The sequence below is a fragment of the Chelonia mydas genome, chromosome 1 (assembly GCF_015237465.2).
Source record: "Chelonia mydas isolate rCheMyd1 chromosome 1, rCheMyd1.pri.v2, whole genome shotgun sequence".
Classification (NCBI taxonomy): Eukaryota; Metazoa; Chordata; order Testudines; family Cheloniidae; genus Chelonia; species Chelonia mydas.
The window spans coordinates 28,986,147-29,008,750 of NC_057849.1; the positions used below are offsets into that span (position 1 = coordinate 28,986,147).

At 42.6% G+C, this 22,604-nt stretch overlaps 1 protein-coding gene across 5 annotated transcripts in view; it reads right to left on the reverse strand.

The window, feature by feature from the left end:
- MTMR2 (myotubularin related protein 2) overlaps positions 1–22,604 on the reverse strand; it is an 82,716-nt gene that overhangs the window by 13,597 nt on the left and 46,515 nt on the right. For all 5 annotated transcript variants that reach the window (XM_037889778.2, XM_037889788.2, XM_043529234.1 and 2 more), the window contains 8 exons: positions 13,970–14,045; positions 10,062–10,156; positions 9,801–9,911; positions 8,911–9,012; positions 7,286–7,369; positions 2,642–2,791; positions 1,612–1,800; positions 280–465 (listed from right to left, as the gene is read on the reverse strand). In XM_037889778.2, coding sequence (XP_037745706.1) covers positions 280–465; positions 1,612–1,800; positions 2,642–2,791; positions 7,286–7,369; positions 8,911–9,012; positions 9,801–9,911; positions 10,062–10,156; positions 13,970–14,045 — 993 coding nt within the window. The remainder of the gene's footprint in view (positions 1–279; positions 466–1,611; positions 1,801–2,641; positions 2,792–7,285; positions 7,370–8,910; positions 9,013–9,800; positions 9,912–10,061; positions 10,157–13,969; positions 14,046–22,604) is intronic.

Here is a 22,604-nt window from a genome sequence, read left to right on the forward strand (position 1 = left end):
TGTGCTTAACTTTACTCATTATGAGTCCCAATGAACTTCCCATTGACTGCAATGGAACTCCTGAGAGCGCATAAAGTTAAGCACATGTGTAAGTCTTTGCAGGATCAGCGTCTTATTCTGTAATATTCTGAGTCTGAAATGAAACACAAAGTAGCAGCTGCTTCGCAACTGCCCCAGGAGTAGACAGACTCTTCTGCTTTTATAGAAGCAGAAAGTAGAATGACCCCTCCTTTCAGTTAGATAGATACATACATCACGGATACTAACACACATGCACACCTTGATATGTTCCAGCCAATGAGTCGATTCCAAATTGGACAGCCAATGAGTCTCCTCAATGTTAGGATATACAATCTCCTTCAGTTTTCTCAATGATTCTCTCATAACATGAATATTGTGAATGTCCAAGAAAACTAATTCTGCATTCTGATAGGCATCCTCACTTTCATAGCCCCCTCCTTTAGCCTGGGAAACAAAAACAAACCCGTAGAAAATCATCAACAAAATTGTGTTTGGTCTTTCAACCCAGTAGCATTTACATATCAAATAATATTTGTCCTGTATTATCAAAACAATTACAAATAGGCTATCAAAATCCTGATGAAAGAAAGCAGGAAACAGACCTATGCATTGTATTCATTTTACAAACAGGGACAAGGCTATTCCTGTACATAATCTTAATAGATTTTTCCTGCAGAAATGGTTTTTCCTTAATACTATAATTTGTACCTATGTTAAACTGCTGAATATCATATACAAAGGTTAATTTTTATTTTTGATAATTATTAGCTACCACCGCTGAAGTTACAAATTCATCAGACTCACTATGCTACAGTCTGGCAGTCCCACTTTGGGATCCTATGGGAAGGGCTGCATTTTCCCCACTGGTAATTGCCCTTTAAAGGGTGATGAACATAGAGAAAATCCAGATCCTAGGCAGAAAAAGGATTCTTGCATGTAAACAAAGCTCAATATCTATTGTATGCTACGTAACAACATTAAAACACGGGTCTGGTCCTGGGCTGCTTTATTAGTCATTCCACCGACTGTCTGACTCTGATAAATCACACGACAGGTCATCACATTTTCAAAAGCGACCACGGATTTCAGGTGCCCAGCTCGAGGCATCTCAGGCCCTATTTTCAATGGTCCTGAACATCCACAGGTCCTGTTAAAGACAATATGCACAGAGGGTGCTCAACACTTTCAGAAACAGGCCCAAGCTGCTGGGCACAGAAAAACAGAAGCATCCAAGATTCAAGGTGCCAGAATCTCTGTTCTGAACAAAACACCCTGAACAAAGCCTGTTCTTAAACCCTCTGTGGCTGGCTTAGGGGTCTTTTCTTCCTCTACAGTTTGAGGCCCTGATCCTGCAACTGGATTCATGTAGGTGGATCCTTCCACCTACACAGAGTTCCACTGACATCAGCAGGACTCTGTGCAGGTGGCAAGGGTCTGCCTGCACAGACCTAGCTGCACAATTGGAGCCATTGTCAATGCAACAATTCTACCACGGCAACCCCATCTTCGTCCACACGGATAATATTAAAGGAGGGCAGTAGGCTAGCTCTGAATTGCAACATCCTCTGCTGCTGAGAGAGCACATCTAACCTTATTGGCTACGGCATTAACGCTAGGCCTCGCGTCAAAGATGAAGATTTTATGGGACTGAGCATTGGAATCCATGATGGACTGAAGATACTTTTCATCCTCTTTGCTTCGCTTTCCACTCACTCCAACCATCGGCTGGCTACAGCGCGTGATCGTAGCTTGGCTTTCGGGATGAATCCATGACAAAACCTTTCACAATACACAGGAAAAAAATGGAGACAGGAATTCAGTAGGATAGTGAAATGATTGATCTGTAACTGATTCTGTTGGATCCATTCCTTGGATTTGGTTTGGTTCCAGAGGACTGGATCAAATTAAGTCGTGACTGAATTAAAGTGACAGCACTGTCCTGTATTTTGTTCTTTCACTTCTGTACGTTCCCAAATCTGGACCCACTTACAAATGTAAGAATATGCTTAAACCTGGCTTTTAAATGTAATACAGCTAATTCTCCTGTCATTCAGTTATGTGCTCAGTAAGACACACCCTTTTTCACGCATGCCCATTGTGCTGAATTTTGTTTTAATTTTCCCCATTTAAACTGTAAGCTCCTTTGGGCAGGGACTTATCTTTTTATATACCTGTGAAGCAAATAGCATAATATTGGCTTGCTGCTGAAATAATAAAGGTAATGTTTATGGCATTCCTTATTTACAACCTGATGTTAATAAGAGTCTTCCTCCACCGTAATATAAGACTTCAGAAAAAAAGTATTCAGTTACCCCCCAAAAATCAGAAAAGGCAGAAAATTTTGAATTAAAAGGGCTAATTTTGTCTCCTAGAAAATTAAGTTGTATTGCAGTCTGGATTTAGTTCAATTTTCTTATCTTCTTAGCACTTCAGTTTAGTCTATGTCTCTTTCATGAAAATGCTGCCTTCAAACTCCTTGCAGAAGTCTTCCCGTTGCATTTATTAACCATCAACCATTTGGGTTTGCTCCCTGGCATCCTCTTTGTCTGATCATTGCATTATTTATGGTACAAAGGTCTTTATAAAACCACATCGACGTGTCTTCCTCTGTTATACTCACTGGTATGCGACCCCTTGATCTGAAAGATGCCACTCTCTTTAATTCTTCATCGGGAATATTCACGGGCACAACTAGAATGGCAGGGTATGTATCACACAGCTCGTAGCGCTCGTTTATCTTGGTTATTCTCCAGCTTTCATTGGGAATTCCCTGCATATGAAATAGTAGTTAAGAAAATCAACTACTACAGGGTCCCCAGCCCAAGGAAAGAGACCAGCAGACTTTGCCGTCACTTCTAAGAATTTAAATTCAAGGTCACATACAAGCGTGTCTGTATTAAGGAAGGAAACGTATGGCAGCAATGCAAGTTGTATGAAATGGCCGGTTATCTCTCGTCTTTGTGATGGGGTTGCTAAAGTGCTCCCCTGCAAGAGGGACAGTGATTTAGCTCATGGAGACCAAGAAGTGGAGAATATCATTGAGGGTGGGTAAAACTGCAAGACCCTAATCCACATCACACACGGAAAATACACTGTGAAACAGGTGAGGCAATGCTTTGACAGCAACTTTCTCCCTGCTCCCATTGTGGCCCCTAACGTAACTGGCTGCAGGAACAGAGCGCAGGACAGGAGCCGGCCAGCCCAAGCTTCTCGTCTTCTCTGTCACTCAGATCAACCTTGGATGGCACCCCAGTGATGCTCACAACACGCACCCCTTTTTGGTGAGTGGGGATGGGAGCCACCAGACAAGGTGGAGGAGAGACCAGAAGGGAGAAGAGTCAGTAAAGCACATGGAAAAGAGAAGGGGATCGGGGGGAGACAGACAATGGAAAAAGGAGAGAGAAAATAAAGGACCAATGTTAGTAACTGTGTCAGGACATGGTTCAGAGGAAGTGGGGTTCCCATCAACCAGTCCCCCATGCCAACTGGGGCTTCTCATAAGGAACTGACAAGCTCTGGTTTAGGGTGTCCACACACCAATGCTGTTTTGACATAACTGTTTTGGCATGTGGCTGCACCCAGGAATTCTGGGATCCAGAAGCACTTTTTCCTATAGCACCCTGTGTAGCAGTTGTGGAACTAGTATGTAATAATCTAAGAATACTGAGATGGAAGAATTTTATGAACCCTGAAAGGGACCTGGTCAGCAAGGTGAGGTTACTGTATAACTATGGTGGGTTATTAGAATTTCCTGTATGATTGTACTGATCTAACTTGTATTGGGAGCAGTGGAATGTTTATTATATGCCTGTAATGCTTGAATTCAATGGGGGCTGAGCAGGAAGTCAACACAATGGCTTCCCAGATGAGAACATCCTGGTACACACTTGGAAGAGAATGAGGGAGGCTATGAGTTGCAAGGACCCTTCCTACCTCCTGTCTCTGTCTAGCTACATGCCTTGTTTTCCTAAAGTGGGGCATTAGCAGATCAAAGGGCTATAAACAGTTACAAAGGGACTGGATTCCTGTGAAGGGAGGTGATTAAAGGACTGAGCAAGATTTAAAGTGACACTCCCTGACGCAGGGAGCAGGTCAATGAGATTTGACAGGGAGACAAGCTGACATACAGAGAGGTATAGATGTCTGGAAGGGAGACGGTTTATCTTCTCCAGGTAGGCTCACACCACTTGCAGTCCCTGAACTCAGGAGCATCAAGAGCCGCATCTGTGCAGAGTCCCTGCATGAGGGCACAGGGAGGAAAGCAACTTATGCCCCCTCCATTCAGAGGCCAGACGCTATCTGCCTCATAGTATTGACTCATGCTATTCTTTAATCTCTTGTTACTTACATTCACATCATCTAAACATGCAGCATCTGGACCTTTATTCACCTGAATCACGCCCCCCTGCTGGTCACATGGTGAAAGTGCGGGCATTGAATCAGACGGGGTGTGAAGGCCACAATCCCATAAAGCACATGTGCTTTAAGTTAAGCATAAGTACTTTCCACTGAAACCCAAACCACTAGTCTCATGCTTAAAGTTAAGCACGTGCTTAACTGCTTTACTGAATCAGAGTCTAATTGAGGGAAGATTCTATACTAAGCCTGATTTTGAATCGTTTTTCCGATCAATTCCTGTTTTCCCTTCCTAGGAAATGTTCCCTTTTAAAAATCTGTTCTCTTTCTCTACCTTTCTGCTTCTGGGCAAGCATTGATGCTCTTCCCTCTACAGCACCGCTTCAAGTATCTTTTCCTATTTGTTTGTTCTGAAACCTGCATGCTGTGGTTCCACCACGTATCTAACCAGAGCATAATATCACTCCAGCACACCTTCCTTGGGGAAACATCACACATTTCGAGCCCTTGTAAGATTTTCCAATTGCTCCCCACCTTGTTTGAAACTTGAAAGCTTTACGTTATTCCCAAGTCATCTAGAAGCCTTTTGGGCTTAGCGGAATTTTACTCATTTGGCAGTTCTGTTTCATATTTTGCCAGTCAGCGTGTAATAAAAATCAGGGAGCGATTTCAGTTTGAAATTTAATTTGCCACATATGATCTCAATTACCAACTCAGACCCAAGCCTCTCTGAGGTCCTTTTGTTCTCTACACGTTGTTTATTATTCTCCGTCGTTTTATGTGACTGATAATTTTTAATAAGTTACACCTTTCTCTCTTTTCTCAGGGACATTTACAGAGTAGTTTGGGGTTCACTTAGCAGATCCTTCCCCATCTCCAGGATCTCTATTGTAGCCATCTCCTCTAGATCATTTATACAAATTTGAAGAGATCACATCACATCCATGGTTTCAAACACATCTGGCATTGGCAACCCTATCCTCCTCCAGAAGTCAGGCGTTTTCTGAATGCCTGACAGCTGGCTTCTACTTGTTGCCCTCTACTCCCGCATCCAGAGGGAAAAGATCCACTTGGTCCGTGAGATGCCAATTAAGATGCAAGACCATGGGGTCCCTGTAGAATCAATGCACTGCTTGTGCCAAGACCAGCTCTCCCAGAATTTTTTTTAAATCCATTCCAGAGGTTCTCTAGATAACACATACATTTTGCCTCTGTGATTTCTGTTCACACTTCATATGGTCACAGACAGGTAATCTCATTATCGAATTTGCTATATTATCCCAGTTTTGTTACAGTATGCACAAATCCCAGTACCATGCCAGGAACACAATACTGATTTATTAATGGACAGTTATTATTTTAACAAGAATATCATATTATTTACACATTATCCGATGCATTCAATAAGATTCAAGTAAAGATTCAAAACAAGGATCAGACACTTACTTATACAGACCCAGACAATGAGAACATCCAGCGTTACAAACAGCAATAAATAAATAGATCGAAATACCCCAAAGTTTGGCAAGGGACAAATACCCTCATGATTCAGGACCTAAGCAAACCTTCCATCACAGTCAGAATTCAGATCATGTCTTGTCTTCACTGCAAAACCCAGGTGTGTTTTTACACTGAGATAACTAACTCGACGTAACATCCTAGAGGAGACAAGGCTTTGTAATTTTTACCTTAATGTAACTAGTCAAGGTAAACCCTAGGCTTGAGGGATGGGGTGGGGAGGGGGAAGAAAGATGGTTGATCTCAACTAGATATATACCTGTGCGTTGTCTCCCCTCTGATTTTACATTGAGAGAGCTATCTCAATGCAAATAACCCACTTTTCTTGCAGAGAAGACATAATCCTAGGCAGTATTTACACTAGAAAGAAGTTGGTAGGGTTCCCACACCCTGCACCCTGAATGTCTATACTGCAATTTTATAGCCTGGCAGCCCAAGCCCCGCAATCCCAAGTCAGCTGACCCAGGCCAGTATGGCCACACCATGGGTCTTTTATTGCAGTGTAGACATACCCCTAGAGTTCGTTACCTCAAGTTAACTATTGCCAAGTAACTCAAAGTAGTTAACACCTTTGTAAAGGCCAGTCTGGATACACTCCAAACCTTTGTTCCAGGCTACGGACATTTGTACCTTACCCTGCCTAGGCTGATCCCTTAAAATAGCCCCCAAGACAATGTACAGTATATATTACAACATTTATATGGATTTTCTCCTTCCAACTTCCTACTTGAAACATTTTTTTATTTAAAAAGAAAAAACCCTTAGGAAACTGTAAATGTCTAGAAAAAGGATTAAAACTAATTAAAGCATGATGGAAAAACCGTAACACCCATCATTAAATAGGGGCTGGTCTACACTGAAAACTTACATTAGTATAGCTGTATCTCTTGGGGTGTGAAAAACCCTCTTACCCCTGGTGTAAATAGTGCTAGCCTGAGAGAAGAATTCTTCCATCGACCTAACAACTGCCTCTCAGGCAGGTGCATGAACTACAGTGATGGGAGAACCATGGTCGTGGTTTAAGCGTAGACATACCCTAGAAAGTTCAATGGGCTTGTGCCTATACTAGCAAAATTAGCACTCATTTCAGCAGCTGCCAGCACCTCTGTAGCCGACAGTGTAGACAGGGGCCACAGGTGTTTTTACCACGTTATCAGGAAAATAGCAGCAACCTGAGTCCCCTTTACACTAATGTTTAAGGTGTTGTTACTGCCTGTGGGGCTGGACCTCTGCTGTCAGTTACTGAAATATGCTGACCACTGCCCTGACCCTGCAGACACTTCTGGGTTGGGTTCTTCCTCCTTACACACCATCAGTAATTCTATTCCAGCCAAGACCTTACCTTCCAGAGAATAACGTACAGGAGCAAGGATGTGAAACGAGCACCTACCTGTCTTCTGTACTCCAAAATAGGGTCATACACCTTCCAGCCATTTTCAGGGAAAACCTCTCTGTATTCAAATGCAAAAAGGGGCTGAGAGAAAGAACATTTACCATTAAATACTCAAAGTTCATTTTCCATGTTATCTGACATCTCAGATAATAACCGGTGACTCTTCTTTTGTTTCTACTACACTACTTTTCTTCAAGCCTTTGTAAAGTAATTGACACGCCTGCTCTACAGTGTAATTAACACACCAATGTACATTCCTCCATGTTCATTATCACACTGATCTATTACCTCCTACATCACAGGGACAAAAGGTGTTTATTATTAAAAGAAAATGACTTGTGTGGCAAGAAGGCTCCTCTCACACATTATGTAGAAGTGCATCCTTTACTAAAGCAACAACTGCATGGTCATCACATCCTTGAACGGACCAGCTGTTCTGCAGATGCGAGAGTAGTCAGCCAAATATTGACTGTGAACCTCTGACAGATTTCTTTGTATCCTGAACATTTTGCTCCATTACAAGCATGTGAGCATCAGTGAGAAAAGTCCCCACCCAGGCTTCTCAAATAATTGTACAGTGACACAGAGGAGTTGCATTTCCTTTACACATGAAGAATATACTATATTTCAGTTACAAAATATGGCATGATCCTGCAACTTCTTGCAAGTGGACGCAGCAATCTGTCTGCACAGAGCCCCGCTGAAATAAGTAGGTCCCACTCAAGTGTGGCACAGGGGAGTTCTCTCACTGATGCTCACATCAGTGGGTCTCCACAATGCAGGCACAGAATGAACATGCACACAAAGTTGCAGGATTGGGGAATTTATGAAATTTGCTCAAACAATTTCATGTAAAATGTGACAAACTGCTGCTCTAACTGCCATGAAATCAATGAAAAGACTCCCATTGACTTTAGTAGAGCAGGCTTTGAGGCCGTACGGGCATTTAATAACTATTAATAAATAATAATAATAATTTACACTTAAAGAATACTTTCCATTTAACATCGCACTGCTTTACAGATATTAATTAATAAAGTCTCAGCACTCCTGGGGAGTAAGCAATTTATTATTATTTTAGAAATGGGAAAATGAGACAAAAAAGTGACTTGCCCAAGATCATCTTGGAAGTCTGTGACAGATACAGGAACAGAATCCAATCTCGGGACTCCTGCTCTTGGGCTTTAATCACTAAACCAGACCGCCTGTCGTTTCAACACACCTAGAATTCCAGAAGACCTCGATCTAAGCAGCATTTTGTCCACATAGGGTACGCCTACACTGCAATTAAAAACCTGCGGCAGGCCTGTGCCAACTGACTCGGGCTAAGGGGCTGTTGAACTGCACTGTAGATGTTCAGGTTCTAGGACCCTGAGAGATGGGAGGGTCCCAGAGCTCTGGCTGCAGCCCAAGCCCAAACGTCTACACTGCAATTAAACACCCTCTTAGCCTGAGCCCCTTAGCCCAAGTCAGCTGGCACAGTGTAGACATACCCAGAAAGGATTTAATATCAGCATTTCTCCTCTCACAAATAAAATCGCCCCATAAAAATAGTGCATTATCTGAACAAAGTTGTGCACCAACAATCTGCATCTTCTGGTAACAGCAGGAGAAATACCTACCAAATTATTGGATACTGGAAAAGCGTATTTCATTAAGTTCTCAAATATGGATCGCCTAGTTCGTCCCTCAGGTTTATGAGCAAACCGTAAGTTTCGAATGTCCTAGAAGAGGATATAAATGGAGACTGTGACACCACCTCTTTGCCTCTTCCCTGCTCCACATCTCTGGATTATGATTTCTAACAAAGGGAAGCTTTGAACAATGGACTGAGGCCTCCCAATCTTTTGGGTGATGCAGAGAGACTTATTGCAAGCTAGCAGATTTAACATCACTGCTATTATCTTGGTCTACAAACTCTGAAATAACTGTGATGTATATGATGTACTTTAACCATTTAATAACTCTCTTCCCTTTTTTTGTATTAATAAACCTTTAGTTTACTAAAGGATTGGCTACCAATGTGGTTTTTGGATAAGATCTGAAGTATATTTTGACCTGGGGTGGGTGTCTGGTTCTTTGGAACTAGATGAACCAAACATGTGATTTCTGGTTTTAATAATCATTTATCACAGAAGTCTGGTTAGTCTTGGTGGTGCATAAGGGGCTAGAGGGCCTGAAGGGAACTGTCTGTGGCTCCATAATAACTAGTATAGTATTTTGGAAGCATACATTTGTCACTGGCTTGCTGAAATTTTATTATAGAGTGTACCACCAGTTTGGGGAACAAGCCCTGTTTTCTGGCAATCTGAGCTTGGCACTCTTAGCTGTGTCTCATACCAGGCAGCGGGACACCACCTCTAAAAAGGGTTTCAGAGTAGCAGCCGTGTTAGTCTGTATTCACAAAAAGAAAAGGAGTACTAGTGGCACCTTAAAGACTAACCAATTTATTTGAGCATAAGCTTTCGTGAGCTACAGCTCACTTCGAAATCTTCTCCCCAGGACCACTTACCTTGCAGACAATCTCCAGCCCATACGAATTCTCACCACGGCTGGAAGCACCCCCAATTTTCTCCACTCTGTTGATCACACCTAAAGAAGCATCTAGGACAAACGGTGGGTCCTGGAGACAGTTGAAATTTGTTAGTTTAAAAGGAAAAAACAAATAAACCAACCACCAAAACATATAACCGCTATTTTTACAGTCATAATGGCGGGTCCAGCGCTTCAGAACATACAGAAGACAAAGGAATCAAATGGTTACAAAGCTTACCCTTTCCATGCTTTTGAAATATAGTCTGTAGTTTGTAACAGTCAGGGTTCCTCTTACAGCTCCAGTGAATGGGCAGATGTAAGTCACATCTTTGGCTAATAAGTGAAAGAAAGAGAAAAGCAGCTAGTGCAAGTTTAAGGTGAATCTATGGGAGCAAAAACCTAATAGTAGTAACTTACATTTACAGTTTTGCGACTTTTACTCACTTGGGCAGTCCCACTGAAATCAATGGCACTCCTTGTATGAGCAAGTGCTCCCAGGTATGATCAAGGGTTACACAATCCTGCCCAGATTTATGAGTGCAATTTCCATTACAGTTATAAAATAAGGGTTCAAAGTAAAGACTATTTGTGCTCTGGTATGAAACTGAACCTGCATACAAATACCACCATGTAAGCACATCTCTAGGCTACACACATTGCTTTCAATATCACTGTCTAGTCAATACTTATCAAGAAATAAGGTAGAAGTTTGCAAAGGAAAAAGAGTCTCTAAGTTTTTGCAAAAATCATGCACCACACTAACACTGAAACATTGTGGAACAACTTTGCAATTTTAAGAGACATTTGTTTTATTACTAGCATGCAAAAAAAATATCAATCCTTTGATCTTTGTATAGGTGCATATGATGAGATGGATGAAATGTGTTGTAAATTCTATAACTAGAAAAAAGAAGGGGGGTGCGGGACAAAATAAAACAGTTCACAAAGAGAAGAAACCAGAAGTTACATATGGTTACACAGTTGATTCATAAAAAAAAAAAAGATTACGATTAAAGTTTATTAAAGTTTAAAAACTTTAAAAACTTTAAAAACTTTATTAAACTATTAAAGTTTATTAAACACCCTAATCAGGACTGGGGCCCCTGTTGTGTTGGAATGACACAAACATAGAAAAGAGACCATCACTGCCCTGAAGGGCAAATAGCTAATGTTGTGTAAAAATCAGCATGAAACTAAACATTGATCCTGGTCAGTGCTGTGATACCAATTCAGATATCGTCATAAATGCAAGAAGCCACTTTTCCCACGGCTGCTTTTCGCATGCGTAGGTCCTGATCCTTCAATTAACTCTGAGACAGTGAACTTCTGCATTTGATTGGTACAAATCATCATAGCTCCATTGGCTTCAATTTACCCAGCTGTGGATCTGACTGAAGGAGTTTATTTGCCAACTGCCAATGATTTTAATCTTTAATTCAGCAATAAAGTCAATCTGCTACACACGATTATTTTTTGGTTTGAGTGATGATGACTCAAAACAGTCCCCTTCTGAAAAGGCGGTCAATGCTTCTCATTCATTCTAGGCAAGAGGTGCTGCTGGCTCTCTACTGGGAACACTTCCCGTAGCAACCCTTCTGTTTCATGTCAGTTAAAAATGCCAACAGTCAAGTGGCTTTTTACCCGCCCCCCCCACCTTCAGTCAGTGCCACGCTACATCTCGTGTCACTAAAACACTCTGCAGGCTCTGTGCAACGGCACTGGCTTGCAGCACTCTGCAATGAGAGGTACCAGCACTCCCTCACCATCAGAGGCACAAACAATCTTTTCAGAAAAGGCTTATTGACTACAGCTGCCAAATCCAAGCAGTTTGCAAAGAACAGACCTCCTTTAGAAACTCCAGCTTCAAAACCCTACTGGACCCATTTGTCACGGCATGTGACTCCCAGTGAAGTCAGTGGGAGAGCTTGCCTGGCAGTCTGGCGACAGAGCGTGGCTGCCACGTGGGGATCACTGGGTTCCCCAGGGTGCCAGTGTTGGATGCCGGGTGGAATAAGTGCATTCAGCTCAAAGGTCGATGGGGCAGGACAGGGGTGTGGTCTGAAGCAGTTTGTGTTGCTCATTACTGACCCCTTAAGCCAAGTCAGAAATTACATTGATAAGTTCCTATACGGAGAGGCTAGACCAGAGGTGGGTAAACTATGGCCCGCGGGCCAAACATCCGGCCCGCGGGACCCTCCTGCCCGGCCCCTGAGCTCCTGGCCCAGGAGGCTTGCCCCCGGCCCCTCCCCCGCTGTTCCCCCTCCCCCGCAGCCTCAGTGTGCCACACTGCCAGCACAACGCTGTGGGCGGCCGGGCAGCGCAGTTGCAGAGCCACGGCCTGACTCGGTGCTCTGGGCGCAGAGGCTGCAGCGCCACCAGTCACCGGTGTTCCAGGCAGCGCGGTAAGGGAGGCGTGGGGGTTGGGTAGAGGGCAGGAGAGTTCGGGGGCTGTGGTCAGGGGTCGGCGGTGTGGACAGGGGTCAGGGTGGTCAGAGAGTGGGGAACAGGGGGGTTGGATGGGGCAGGGGTAGGGGAGAGGCAGTCAGGAATGAGAGGGGGGATTGGATGGGGCAGCAGGGGTCAGTCAGGGGTGGGGAGTCCGGGAGTGGTCAGGGGACAGGGAGCGGGGGGGGTTGGATTGGGCAGGAGTCCCGAGGGAGCCATCAGGGGGGTCTGATAGGAGGCGGGGGCTGGGCCATGCCTGGCTGTTTGGGGAGACACAGTCTCCCCTAACTGGTCCTCCATACAATTTTGGAAACCCGATGGGGCCCTCAGGCCAAAAAGTTTGCCCGCCCCTGGGCAAGACAAAGTCCTGATTGGTTACTTGAGGGTTCTTGGAGAGGGTGGAGGCGGGGGTTGGAGTAAACGAGGGAGCAGAGAAATTTTTGTGGGAAAAAATTGTTGAAAATTGCAACCTGTTGTCTCACTGAAACTCCGATCAACCATTTTGTTAAATTTGCAAATTTTGAATACTTTTGGCCAGTTCTAATTAAAATAATAAATACTTAGTTCTTACAGAGTGTTTTTCAACTACAGATCCCAAAGGCATTTTACAAAAAAAGAGGAAATATTTGAAACCAAATAATAGGGAGGAAAAAAAGCATCTCGGTAGAGTTTCTAAAATAGTGAAACGAATCTAAACCATTTATGGGGCAAAAAACATTTTCAAAAGTAAATAAAATCTACCCCTATGAAAAACTCCTATACAATGGAATAGGAATGAAACCTATAGGGGTCTACAGAAAGGACTCAAACTCAATAGCACTGAATGGAAAAAGGTATCTCAGCTATGGAATCCTGTAGATTGGTTTGAAAATTCTGTAATTCCCTATTATAACCTTTAGCACATGCCATCTTTCTGTATTTTGTTTTTAGTACCTATATACTCTGCAGTATCTTTTACAAACAGATACAAATACTAGTGACTCTATATTTAAATGGCTCCCTAGCAGCTCTCCAGAGCATGTCTACTCAGCCAAGAAATCGGAGGAGTTGTCCTTAGAGTTCCTCGGAAATGTCTGCAACCCCTCAATAGCTGAAGATATTTAACAACTACCCACGTGAGAAATAACATGCACCCATGGGGGACACGCTGGTTTAAATGTCAGTCTCCAGCCACTGATTATTACTGAACGTTTGGAGTTTTTTGGGGAAGGACATGAGCTTTTCAGCAACGATCTATTCTTCCAAGACTGCATAAGGTCATTTTTTAGGGGAAGGGAACGAGGCAAGGGAAAAGACCAGCATGGCAAGTCAACTATCCATGCTGTTATTTATGAGATGTCCCATTTTAGAACCCCCAAGACAAATCAAAGCATGCGAGGTTTGGTTAGAATTTCATTCCATGGAATTCACCAGCAAACCTACTGTGCTCAATCACATCAAAGAGCCTGAATGAAAAAAGCCAGAACAAAATCAAACCCAAGAACCCTAAGATTGCAAACTTTCCAGTTGTCTCAGTAAAAGGAAACACAGACAGGTCTAGACACCGACTTGCAGGACAAATTTGACTACTAGGCAGACTGTAGTTAGTTAGCCTTGCCCATGCCTGTGGGTGACAATGAATCCATTCAACACATACTAGGGATTATGGAAATTCGGTCTAATCAATAAAAAAAAAAAGCAATTAGAGCCATGCTCACATACCCATGTCTTTAATGGTTTCTCCTGGCAACAAAGGAGGTTCTTCCATTTCAGCCAATTTATTAGACTCCCTCAGGACCTACACAAAAATACCCCAGAAAAAAAATGAATTAAATTAAATGTTCATATATCAAAAGTACTTACCCTTTTGATGTAATGCAATTGGTCAATAATATCAACAGTAATAAACCCTCAGCACTCTGATAGGACCTTCCATCTGGAGATCTCAAGGTGCTTCACAAATATGAACTGAGTAAGCCTCATGAGATTCCTATGGTAACTATGATTATCCTCACTGTATAAAAGAACTGAGGCACAGAGATTAATGGTGGGATTTTACAAAGTACCTAAGTGACTTGGGAGCACTTGCTCCACTTTCAATAGGGCTTGTGTTTCTAAGTCACTTAGGCACTTTTGAAAATCCCACCCCAAGTTATTATTATTTATTTGTATTGTCATAGTGCCTAGGAGTCATAGTCCTGCACCAGGACCCCCATTGTGCTAGACACTGTTCAAAAAGACACAGAACAAAAAGATACTCTTTAACCCAGAGTTTACAGTATAAGACATGAGACCACAGACACACCAACAGGGGAGTGCAAGAAAACAATGAGACAATACTGGTCAACATAACAGGCAGTGCTCATGGCTCACCAGCTGCCTAACTGCTGTCAATTTTTTGGTAGGCATCATGGCAAAGGCGGGTTTTGACCAAGTGACTTGACCAAGTCATACACCAGGACAAGGTCCGAGTTTGCAACTCCCAGTCCTTGCTATGTCAGGGGGTTGGAGCCCAGGAGTGAAGGGCAGAGAACCATCTACGTTATCTTTATGCCACCTGGGGATTCCCCCTGCACAGGAGAATCCCCACTCCAACTCTCCATCCTCTTGGGCACAATGGGAGCCGCACAGTGAGTGAGAGCTCAGGTCCTGGCCCAACATTCCTTAATTACTTTCCAGCAGATGTGGGGTGTGCATGCTTTTGACCATTTCCCTTTCAACAGAAAGGGACACTTGGTTCCGTGTGATGTCACCATCATGCACTGATGCTTGTGGCATCTGAACCAGGACAGATCTTGTCATCTGAAAAGTTTTGTTAAGACAACATGCATTAAAGCTCACTACTGCAGACTGAGGGGTGGTTGATGTGTCTATGCAACCCCAAGTAAACTTTAGCACAAGTTAGATCCATTAGCAGGCAGGCAGGAGGAGGACTCTTAAAGTTAATGACCAGCCATACTGAAAGTGGCACGAGAGTGTGGACGGAAACATTTACATCCCCTTTCCTGGAAAATAATTTTCTTGCTATCAGTGATCAGATAGGAAAAGTACAACAGTACCAAGTTATCTGCTTTAGAGACATTTGATAGATACTAGCTGTCTACAGATGCCAGTTTTCCACCTTTTAAATACACTTTTAGAAGGGCTTATTTATCAAGATGACCTGCTAGTGCAGAATTTCCTTTTCCTTGCTCAAGTCACAGTTTTGACAGCCCCAGTGCCTACACATTCATTACCCTCCTCTCTCCTGGTCCTGCTCTCTTTTGTGCATTCCACTTAAGAACCTCTTTTTAGTTCCTGAGTGGTAGTCTTCATATCACTCAACTCCACACTGAGTGTTCCAGCAGCAGAGAGAAACCCCCGCTCTGAAGTGTGACCAAGCACTTCAGACATCTCGACCCACTCCTGTTTCCCTTGCACATCTAGTGGGCCCAGTTCAGAAATGATTTAAGCGGTGGTGATTGTGACAAAAATTGTGTTTAAGCTAACCCCTCCCCCCCATCTGTTTTTCATGCCACCACCCTGCTCCTCCTGGTGTATATGTTACATCAAATCAAACCCTTTACCAACATGGGATTTCCACCACCATTTATTTCATCTATAAACATGATCAAATGGACCAAATTATTTTCTTAAACTGATTTTATTCCAGTCCAATGCTATCGACTTCAGTGGAGTCACTTCTAATTTATACTGGTGTAAGTGGGAGCAGAATTAGAACTCCCACTGAAGACAATGGGCGTAAGTCTACAAGAAATGCCTGATCTGGGTCAGCGTGAACACTTATTACAAATGCCTTGTCACACTTAAAAGTTTTGCTGTTTTAGCTACACCGGCATAGTTAAAGTGGAAGCCTCTCCCCTCCCCCAGTGTAGACACAGGCATATCGGTATTCTGGTTCAACTAACGCGAAATAAACGATACCAGGATAAAGCACCTTACACTGGTATAACTGCCTCTACAAAAGGAGCTTATCTACAAATGCCTATGCTGGTACAGCCCCCTAGTGGAGACAGTCCAGCAGAGCTAATCCATCTCCCTGAATGACAGAGACAAGGTAGGTGAGGTAATATCTTTTACTGGACCAGCTTCTGTTGGTGAGAGAGACAAGCATGGCTCCGTATGGGTATCTTTATTCAGGAAATATCTGGAGTATGGGCTTACCCTCAGAAGAACTGCATTTTGTTTTGATATGTGGTTACACTCAGAACTGCAAGCTTGTCTCTCTCACCAACAGAAGTTGGTCCAATAAAAGATATTACCTACCCACCTTGTGTCTCTAATATCCTGGGACCGATATGGCTACAACACCACATATCAGCTACACTGACAAGAGAGAGACACGCACACATAGCAAGTGGGGATGGGATAAGGCAGGAGGAAGACTTTTGTTTGTTTGTTCAAACAGAAAAGAGAAAGAGCTGTTTTTATTTGAGATCAGGAAATCCCTGCAAAGGCAATTCAACAAGCCTGCCTGTAACTGTGCTCTGGAACCTCACAAGTCCGTGGTCAACTTTCATGAAGGATCAGCCAATGGCAGAACTTCAGGAAAAATAACTTTCCTGCATTCTGCAAAATAACCCCCAGAAAAAAAAGTATGTTCCAGGATTTTCTCACAAGAGATTTACGCATGCAAGAAAAGACTAACAAAATCAAAGACTTCTTGGGAAAGAGGCAATTTTTTTTAAAATGCAATAGAATGAGGCTGTGAAAAAAATATGCAGCACTGTCTTTATTGCCAGCCAACTCAGCAAGTGCAAAAGTAAAGAAATGCAACTTGGGTCCTATTATTATGTCCAATTCTGCTCTCGGTCACACCAGAGAAAACCTGCAATAACTTCACTGAAGTCAATGGGTTGACTCTGGATTTACTCCAGCGTGACAGAGCAGCTTTGGGCCAATTATTCTTTATAATTTCGGTATTAATTGACAACTTCATCTCGGGAGAACATCATTACAACACAGATCACCACACGTGTACACGACATTAGGCAAAACACAGGAAAAGTTCCCCACCCCCAAACAATTGGCGATTTAAGGGTTTGATGCTTTTAACACTTCTGCCAGAGGCAGTGCTTACTATCCGATGAAGTGAGCTGTAGCTCACGAAAGCTTATGCTCAAATAAATTTGTTAGTCTCTAAGGTGCCACAAATCCTCCTTTTCTTTATTCTCCCATTGACATTAACAGGACAGTGCCCAGTAGTAAGAGTGAGCAGTACTGGGCCGTAATACAGGCAAACCAAACATGAAGCTGGGGAGAGCACTTCACAACCCCACACTCATAGAGGAATTGGCAATGAGCTCCATGTAAGGAGATCACCCCAAAAAAGTGGGTTCTAAACAGGATATTGATGGAGAAAAAGGAAGAGGGCTTAGTACACAGGAAAAAGGAGAGCCTGCCCCAACCATTGGGGCAGAAAGCAGTTACGAAGCTGGCAGTGGGAGGAGACAAAGGGAGGAAATCTCAGTTGTTTATACACATAATTTTTTTCTGTTGTTTCTACCTGACTTCAGAGCAGCAAAATCTGCACAGTAAATCATCAAGAAATGAAACCCAAGGCCACATGGTCTAATCTGGCCTGTGCACTTGAGTCCTGACTCCAACCGTCATCAACTTGTGTTACACAACTTAAGGGGAGGTTACAGGTTCCCATGTGAAACTGCTATTTAATGGCTACTGCAACATTATGGTCAGGATTAACAGCCTCCTTTTACAAAGCTAAACTTGACCTTTTTGTCGGTTTTCCCATCCAGCTAATCCCCTCCTCACTAAGCCCCCACCGAAAAGGTTTTAAACAACAACAACAACAAAACACACACCAAAAAGGACCAAAATGGTGGCACTAACATGGCATTTGCAAACCATCACTCTGTTCGCTGTGCTTATACATTATACCCATTTCCCCCACCCTGTGGCTGCCAGTCTGTTGGCCCTCAGAATACCAGAACAGACATTATAAATAGTAATAATCCCTTTTGCATTCCCAATCTCTAAACTCTCACCCATTCGTTTTTCAGAGCTCCCTGTCAATTTTACATTGCCCAATGGCCCGTCACTGACAGCTGGGACAGTATGTGTGTGGGGGGAGGGGAAGAGGGTGAGCAGAGAAGGGAGTGGGCTTAAAATGGATTTAAAAAAATTAATCTTCCAGTTAACAATGTATTTGCTGAGAAAACATCCATGGATTCAAAATCTAGTATCAAAAGGCCAGTAACCCTTTAAGCTCCCTCAGTAAACTCTTTATCTAATTAACTACTTTAATGGGTTATGCAAGGAAATCATATTCCTGATTATTACAGCCAAAATGTTTTTGAAAAAAAATGCAGTTCTTCTGAGCGTAAGTGCGTACTTCAATTCTTTCCTGAATAAAGATCCTTCCCTGAATCTGGGCCTTATATCATAAGCTGTTAGGACAGGGACGGTCTCTTACTGTGTGTCTGTGCAGAACCTAGCAACACAGGGACCCAATTTTCTGGATACTACCGTAACGTACATAATAAGAGAGAGCTTTCTTTTTGCATATGTGATGTTCTTTAACCCCCCAGAATGTAAAAAGCAACAATGCTCTTATACCAAGAATCTAAAGACATTCTCTCCTGACAGAGTCTAAGGCTTCTGTGACCTTAAGAGCCCCTGTATGCCAACTGACAAGGGCGCACCGAACACACTGCTGTCAGGATATCTAGCCAAACAATGTCTTGTAAGGTAGCATATAAAAACTGGTGACATGCTGGTCACAAATATCACTGTGGGATGCATGTAGGGGTTGTGTATATAGAGTTGTGTATGTGGACTGGAAATACATTTTGAACGCAGCTGAGAAACAAGCCTGCCCTAGACAAAGGAATGTGGATTTACCTGCCCACATGGATCAAGCTGACAGACGGATGAGAAAATAGCATGGCTTGATTACAAGCGAAGGACAATGAACATATATTTGCATCTAAAGTAAACACTGTGGTCAAGCTAATTGAGAAAGCAAACTGACCAGAGGATGAAGGAGGGGCACCGAAAAACAGTATCACAGCCTCCTCCCCTATCTTCCTCCTTGATCTATCTGCTACCTTTGCACAAAGTTAGTCTCTCCTCCTGAATTTACTGTTCTCCACTGCCTTGTGTAGCTTTTCCATGGCATTTAATCTTTCGAGTGAAACTCCATATGACAATGTTACCATGGTGTATGTACTAAAATCTATTCTTAGCTCAGAATACTGTAAAATGGATATTAAAGGATCTCGGGGGGGTGGGGGGAGGAGGAGGAGGAAGTGGGAGTCTCCTTGCGTTCGCTACAATAAATACAGGAGGCCCAATTCTGCACCACTGAAGTCAGCGAGAGCTCTTCACTCGCTCGAATGGTTGCAAAATCAAGCCCTGGATGCTTATTTAAGAACAAAATAATTGATCACTGGTGCATTAATTTCTCCACTAATCAAAACATTTCCTACAGAGACAGAGCAGATTTTGAGGGCATTGTTTTTTTGGAATTTTGCTAGCAAGATGCTTCTGTTTCCTTAATGCTAAATTAGATCAACTAAAACAGTAATTACGTTTACTAGATAAATCCCACAGTGCTCTGCAAATATTGTACATCTCCGGAGAGATTTTCAGCTGTCATTTAGGACTATTTCAACAGCACTTTGGAAGGATTTTTGTGCTATGTTCCTTACTGAAAATGTAATAAATTATAAACTGAGTGAGTAAATGGGCTTTTGTTGATTACTTTAGAATCACTGGGGATACCATGATCAGACTATCTATGGAGCATAATGGCAGGACAACTGCAGGACTGAGCCATAGGGCCTTTTCTGGGGATTAATGACCAGATGGGCTGAATACAACCATTCAGCCCAGCATGTCATTAATCCCAGGGAAATGCCTGTGTCTTAATCTTTTGGCTGTTACAAGTGAAAATGGAAATTGAACAAAACACCAAAGGCATATGGATCACTTCAAAATGGTACATCCAAGGGATCCAACATTCTGTACAATGGCCAATCCGCCCACAGGAATTATCTCACAGCGTTCCATTCAGTTTAGAACAGAACATCAGGCTGAAGACAGTCTCTCAACCTGCTTTAAGATAACAAAACTCTCATTCCAATTATAATTAAGCCAGAGAATATTAGGCTGTGCCTTTCTCTGTTCTGGAGGACCACCATCTGATAAAATGTACAATGCAAGTGCCTTCCAGTGATAGCTTTCCAAGCCTTGAACGAACACAAGCAAGCAAGCAAAGTAAATAAAATTCACCCTCTGTTGCATCTTGTATGTTTCATGTAAGCCTAACAAAGCTTGAAAAATCCACTTACCTACTTGCCACTGGCTTGGAGAGCTTTAAAAAGGTTTATGGCCAGAAGATTAGGTCCTTTTTAAATAACGAAGGCCACCAAGGAAATGAAGATGGTTTCCAGTGGAGGGGAACATAGTCTCACAGCAGTATTTTCCTGGTTTATTTTTGTTTTGTTTTTCTTGACTAACCTCTCCACCAACCCCCACAGTCCCAGCTGTGCAGGACACTTCAGTCATTTCTTGGGCTGTAGTAATTTCTGGGCCCTTCAAACTGACATGTGAATGTGAACTGAGGGTTAGAAATTCAAAGGAATTCATTGTTGAGGGCCACCAAATGGGAGCTGAATGGTCTCCTGTTTCTCTCCAAGTTTATGTGGTTTGGTGCCTCCAAAAATTGTCTCAACAGCCTCCTACAGCAAGCCATCACCTACTCAACACGTCAGCCTTCCCTGGCACAGAATATCACAGAAAATATCTATTCAAACAAGTCCAAGATTTTTAATACAGAGCTTTCTTTAGCTCTAATGGTGTCTTGGGAGACAACTGTTTTGTTCATGAACAACAGCTATCCAATATCTTTTGACAGTGCAGTGGCCTTTCTGCATCCACTTTTTAATTATTTTCCATTTGTTAAACAGATTCCTAGAGTGAAAGGTTAAACCATTAAAGCTCCCAATGAAAGAAATAAACTAATCCTAAAAATGCACATTAATGAAGTTCAAAGCTCCAGTCTGAGGCAGACAAGTTTAACTTTGGTGAATGAGCTGTTAAGTAACATAAAATTAAAAGTAAAAATCAATGCTCTGGTTGATTGAGCAGAGTTTATCACATTTGTGATACACTCTGCTAACCATGGCAAATAATAGAAAACTGGCTTTCAGATCAAAGTACTAATTTAACTTAGGAGCTAGTGTTTAGTAAAGTAGGAGTCCCAGATGTGAAATGACAACTATTTGTCTACAATCATTTACCACTCGCAAAAAGAGGAGGAGGAAAAAATAGCTGTCCCAGTGCAAAGACAACTAAACCCACAGAAAATCAAATCTTAGCAAAGTATTCAATGCAGTCACCCTTAGGAAGACTCTTATTAGAGTACACTTCTGAACTCCTGCTGGCTTCTTGCTCCAGCCGACTGAATACTTATCTTCTCTAGTTCTACTGAGCAGAAAGGAGAATTCAGGAACTTTGCAGCTAAGAAAAAATCAGCAGTTGGTTAGGAACTTGGAAATATCTGAGGGCCATTTGCTTATTCTCTTTAGGTTTCCATTCCTTATCGATGACAATCCAGGATTCCAGAGTTTTTTCTGTATTTTACATTAGTTTACACTAAAACATTCAGGTATATTAATGTTAGCCACTTCTGCTGTCTTCTTACCAGATGAGCGCTCAGGGGATATTATTTTCATCTCACAGACAAAAAATTGACCCCGTCTGGCTTTTTCCCCATCTAATTTGCATTAAATCAATATTCTGCATCCTGAAGTTTGGCTGGTGTATGATGACAGAGGTATAAAAAGAGGGTGGGAAAGACATGAAAAGGATAATCCTGCTCAAACAAGCAAAATCTTCCCCATCACAAGGCAATTGTAAAAAGAGATGGCAGCTCTCATGAAATATTCCATATTTATAGCCCTGGAAACTTGAGCCCTATCTCAGCAAAAACACTATTGCATGGGCAGGGGCTGCTCACTCATCACCAGCGTGCCATTCCAGAAATGAGTGTGCCTACGGGCAAGAGCATAATTCAGTCTCTGTAACCACTCAGTCCTTCGCATCTCTGTTCATCGATAGCTTATTGTTCTAGAGAAGAAAGCACGTCCAGTTCCCACTCCAGCCTGTTCTCCTGCAAGATGCAGGACACAGTTTGATGGGGGGAATGTCCGTCCCATTTGACCAACTTTATAGTCTATTTAGGAAGCAGAAAAAGAGGAGCAAGAGAAAAACAAAACTGCTGTGACTGGCTTCTTCCCAAAGGCCTTGCCTACATTAAAGAGGCAAAGTAGGTGAGGTAATATCTCTTATGGGACCAACTTTGGATGGTGGGAGAGAGTAGCACATCTGATGA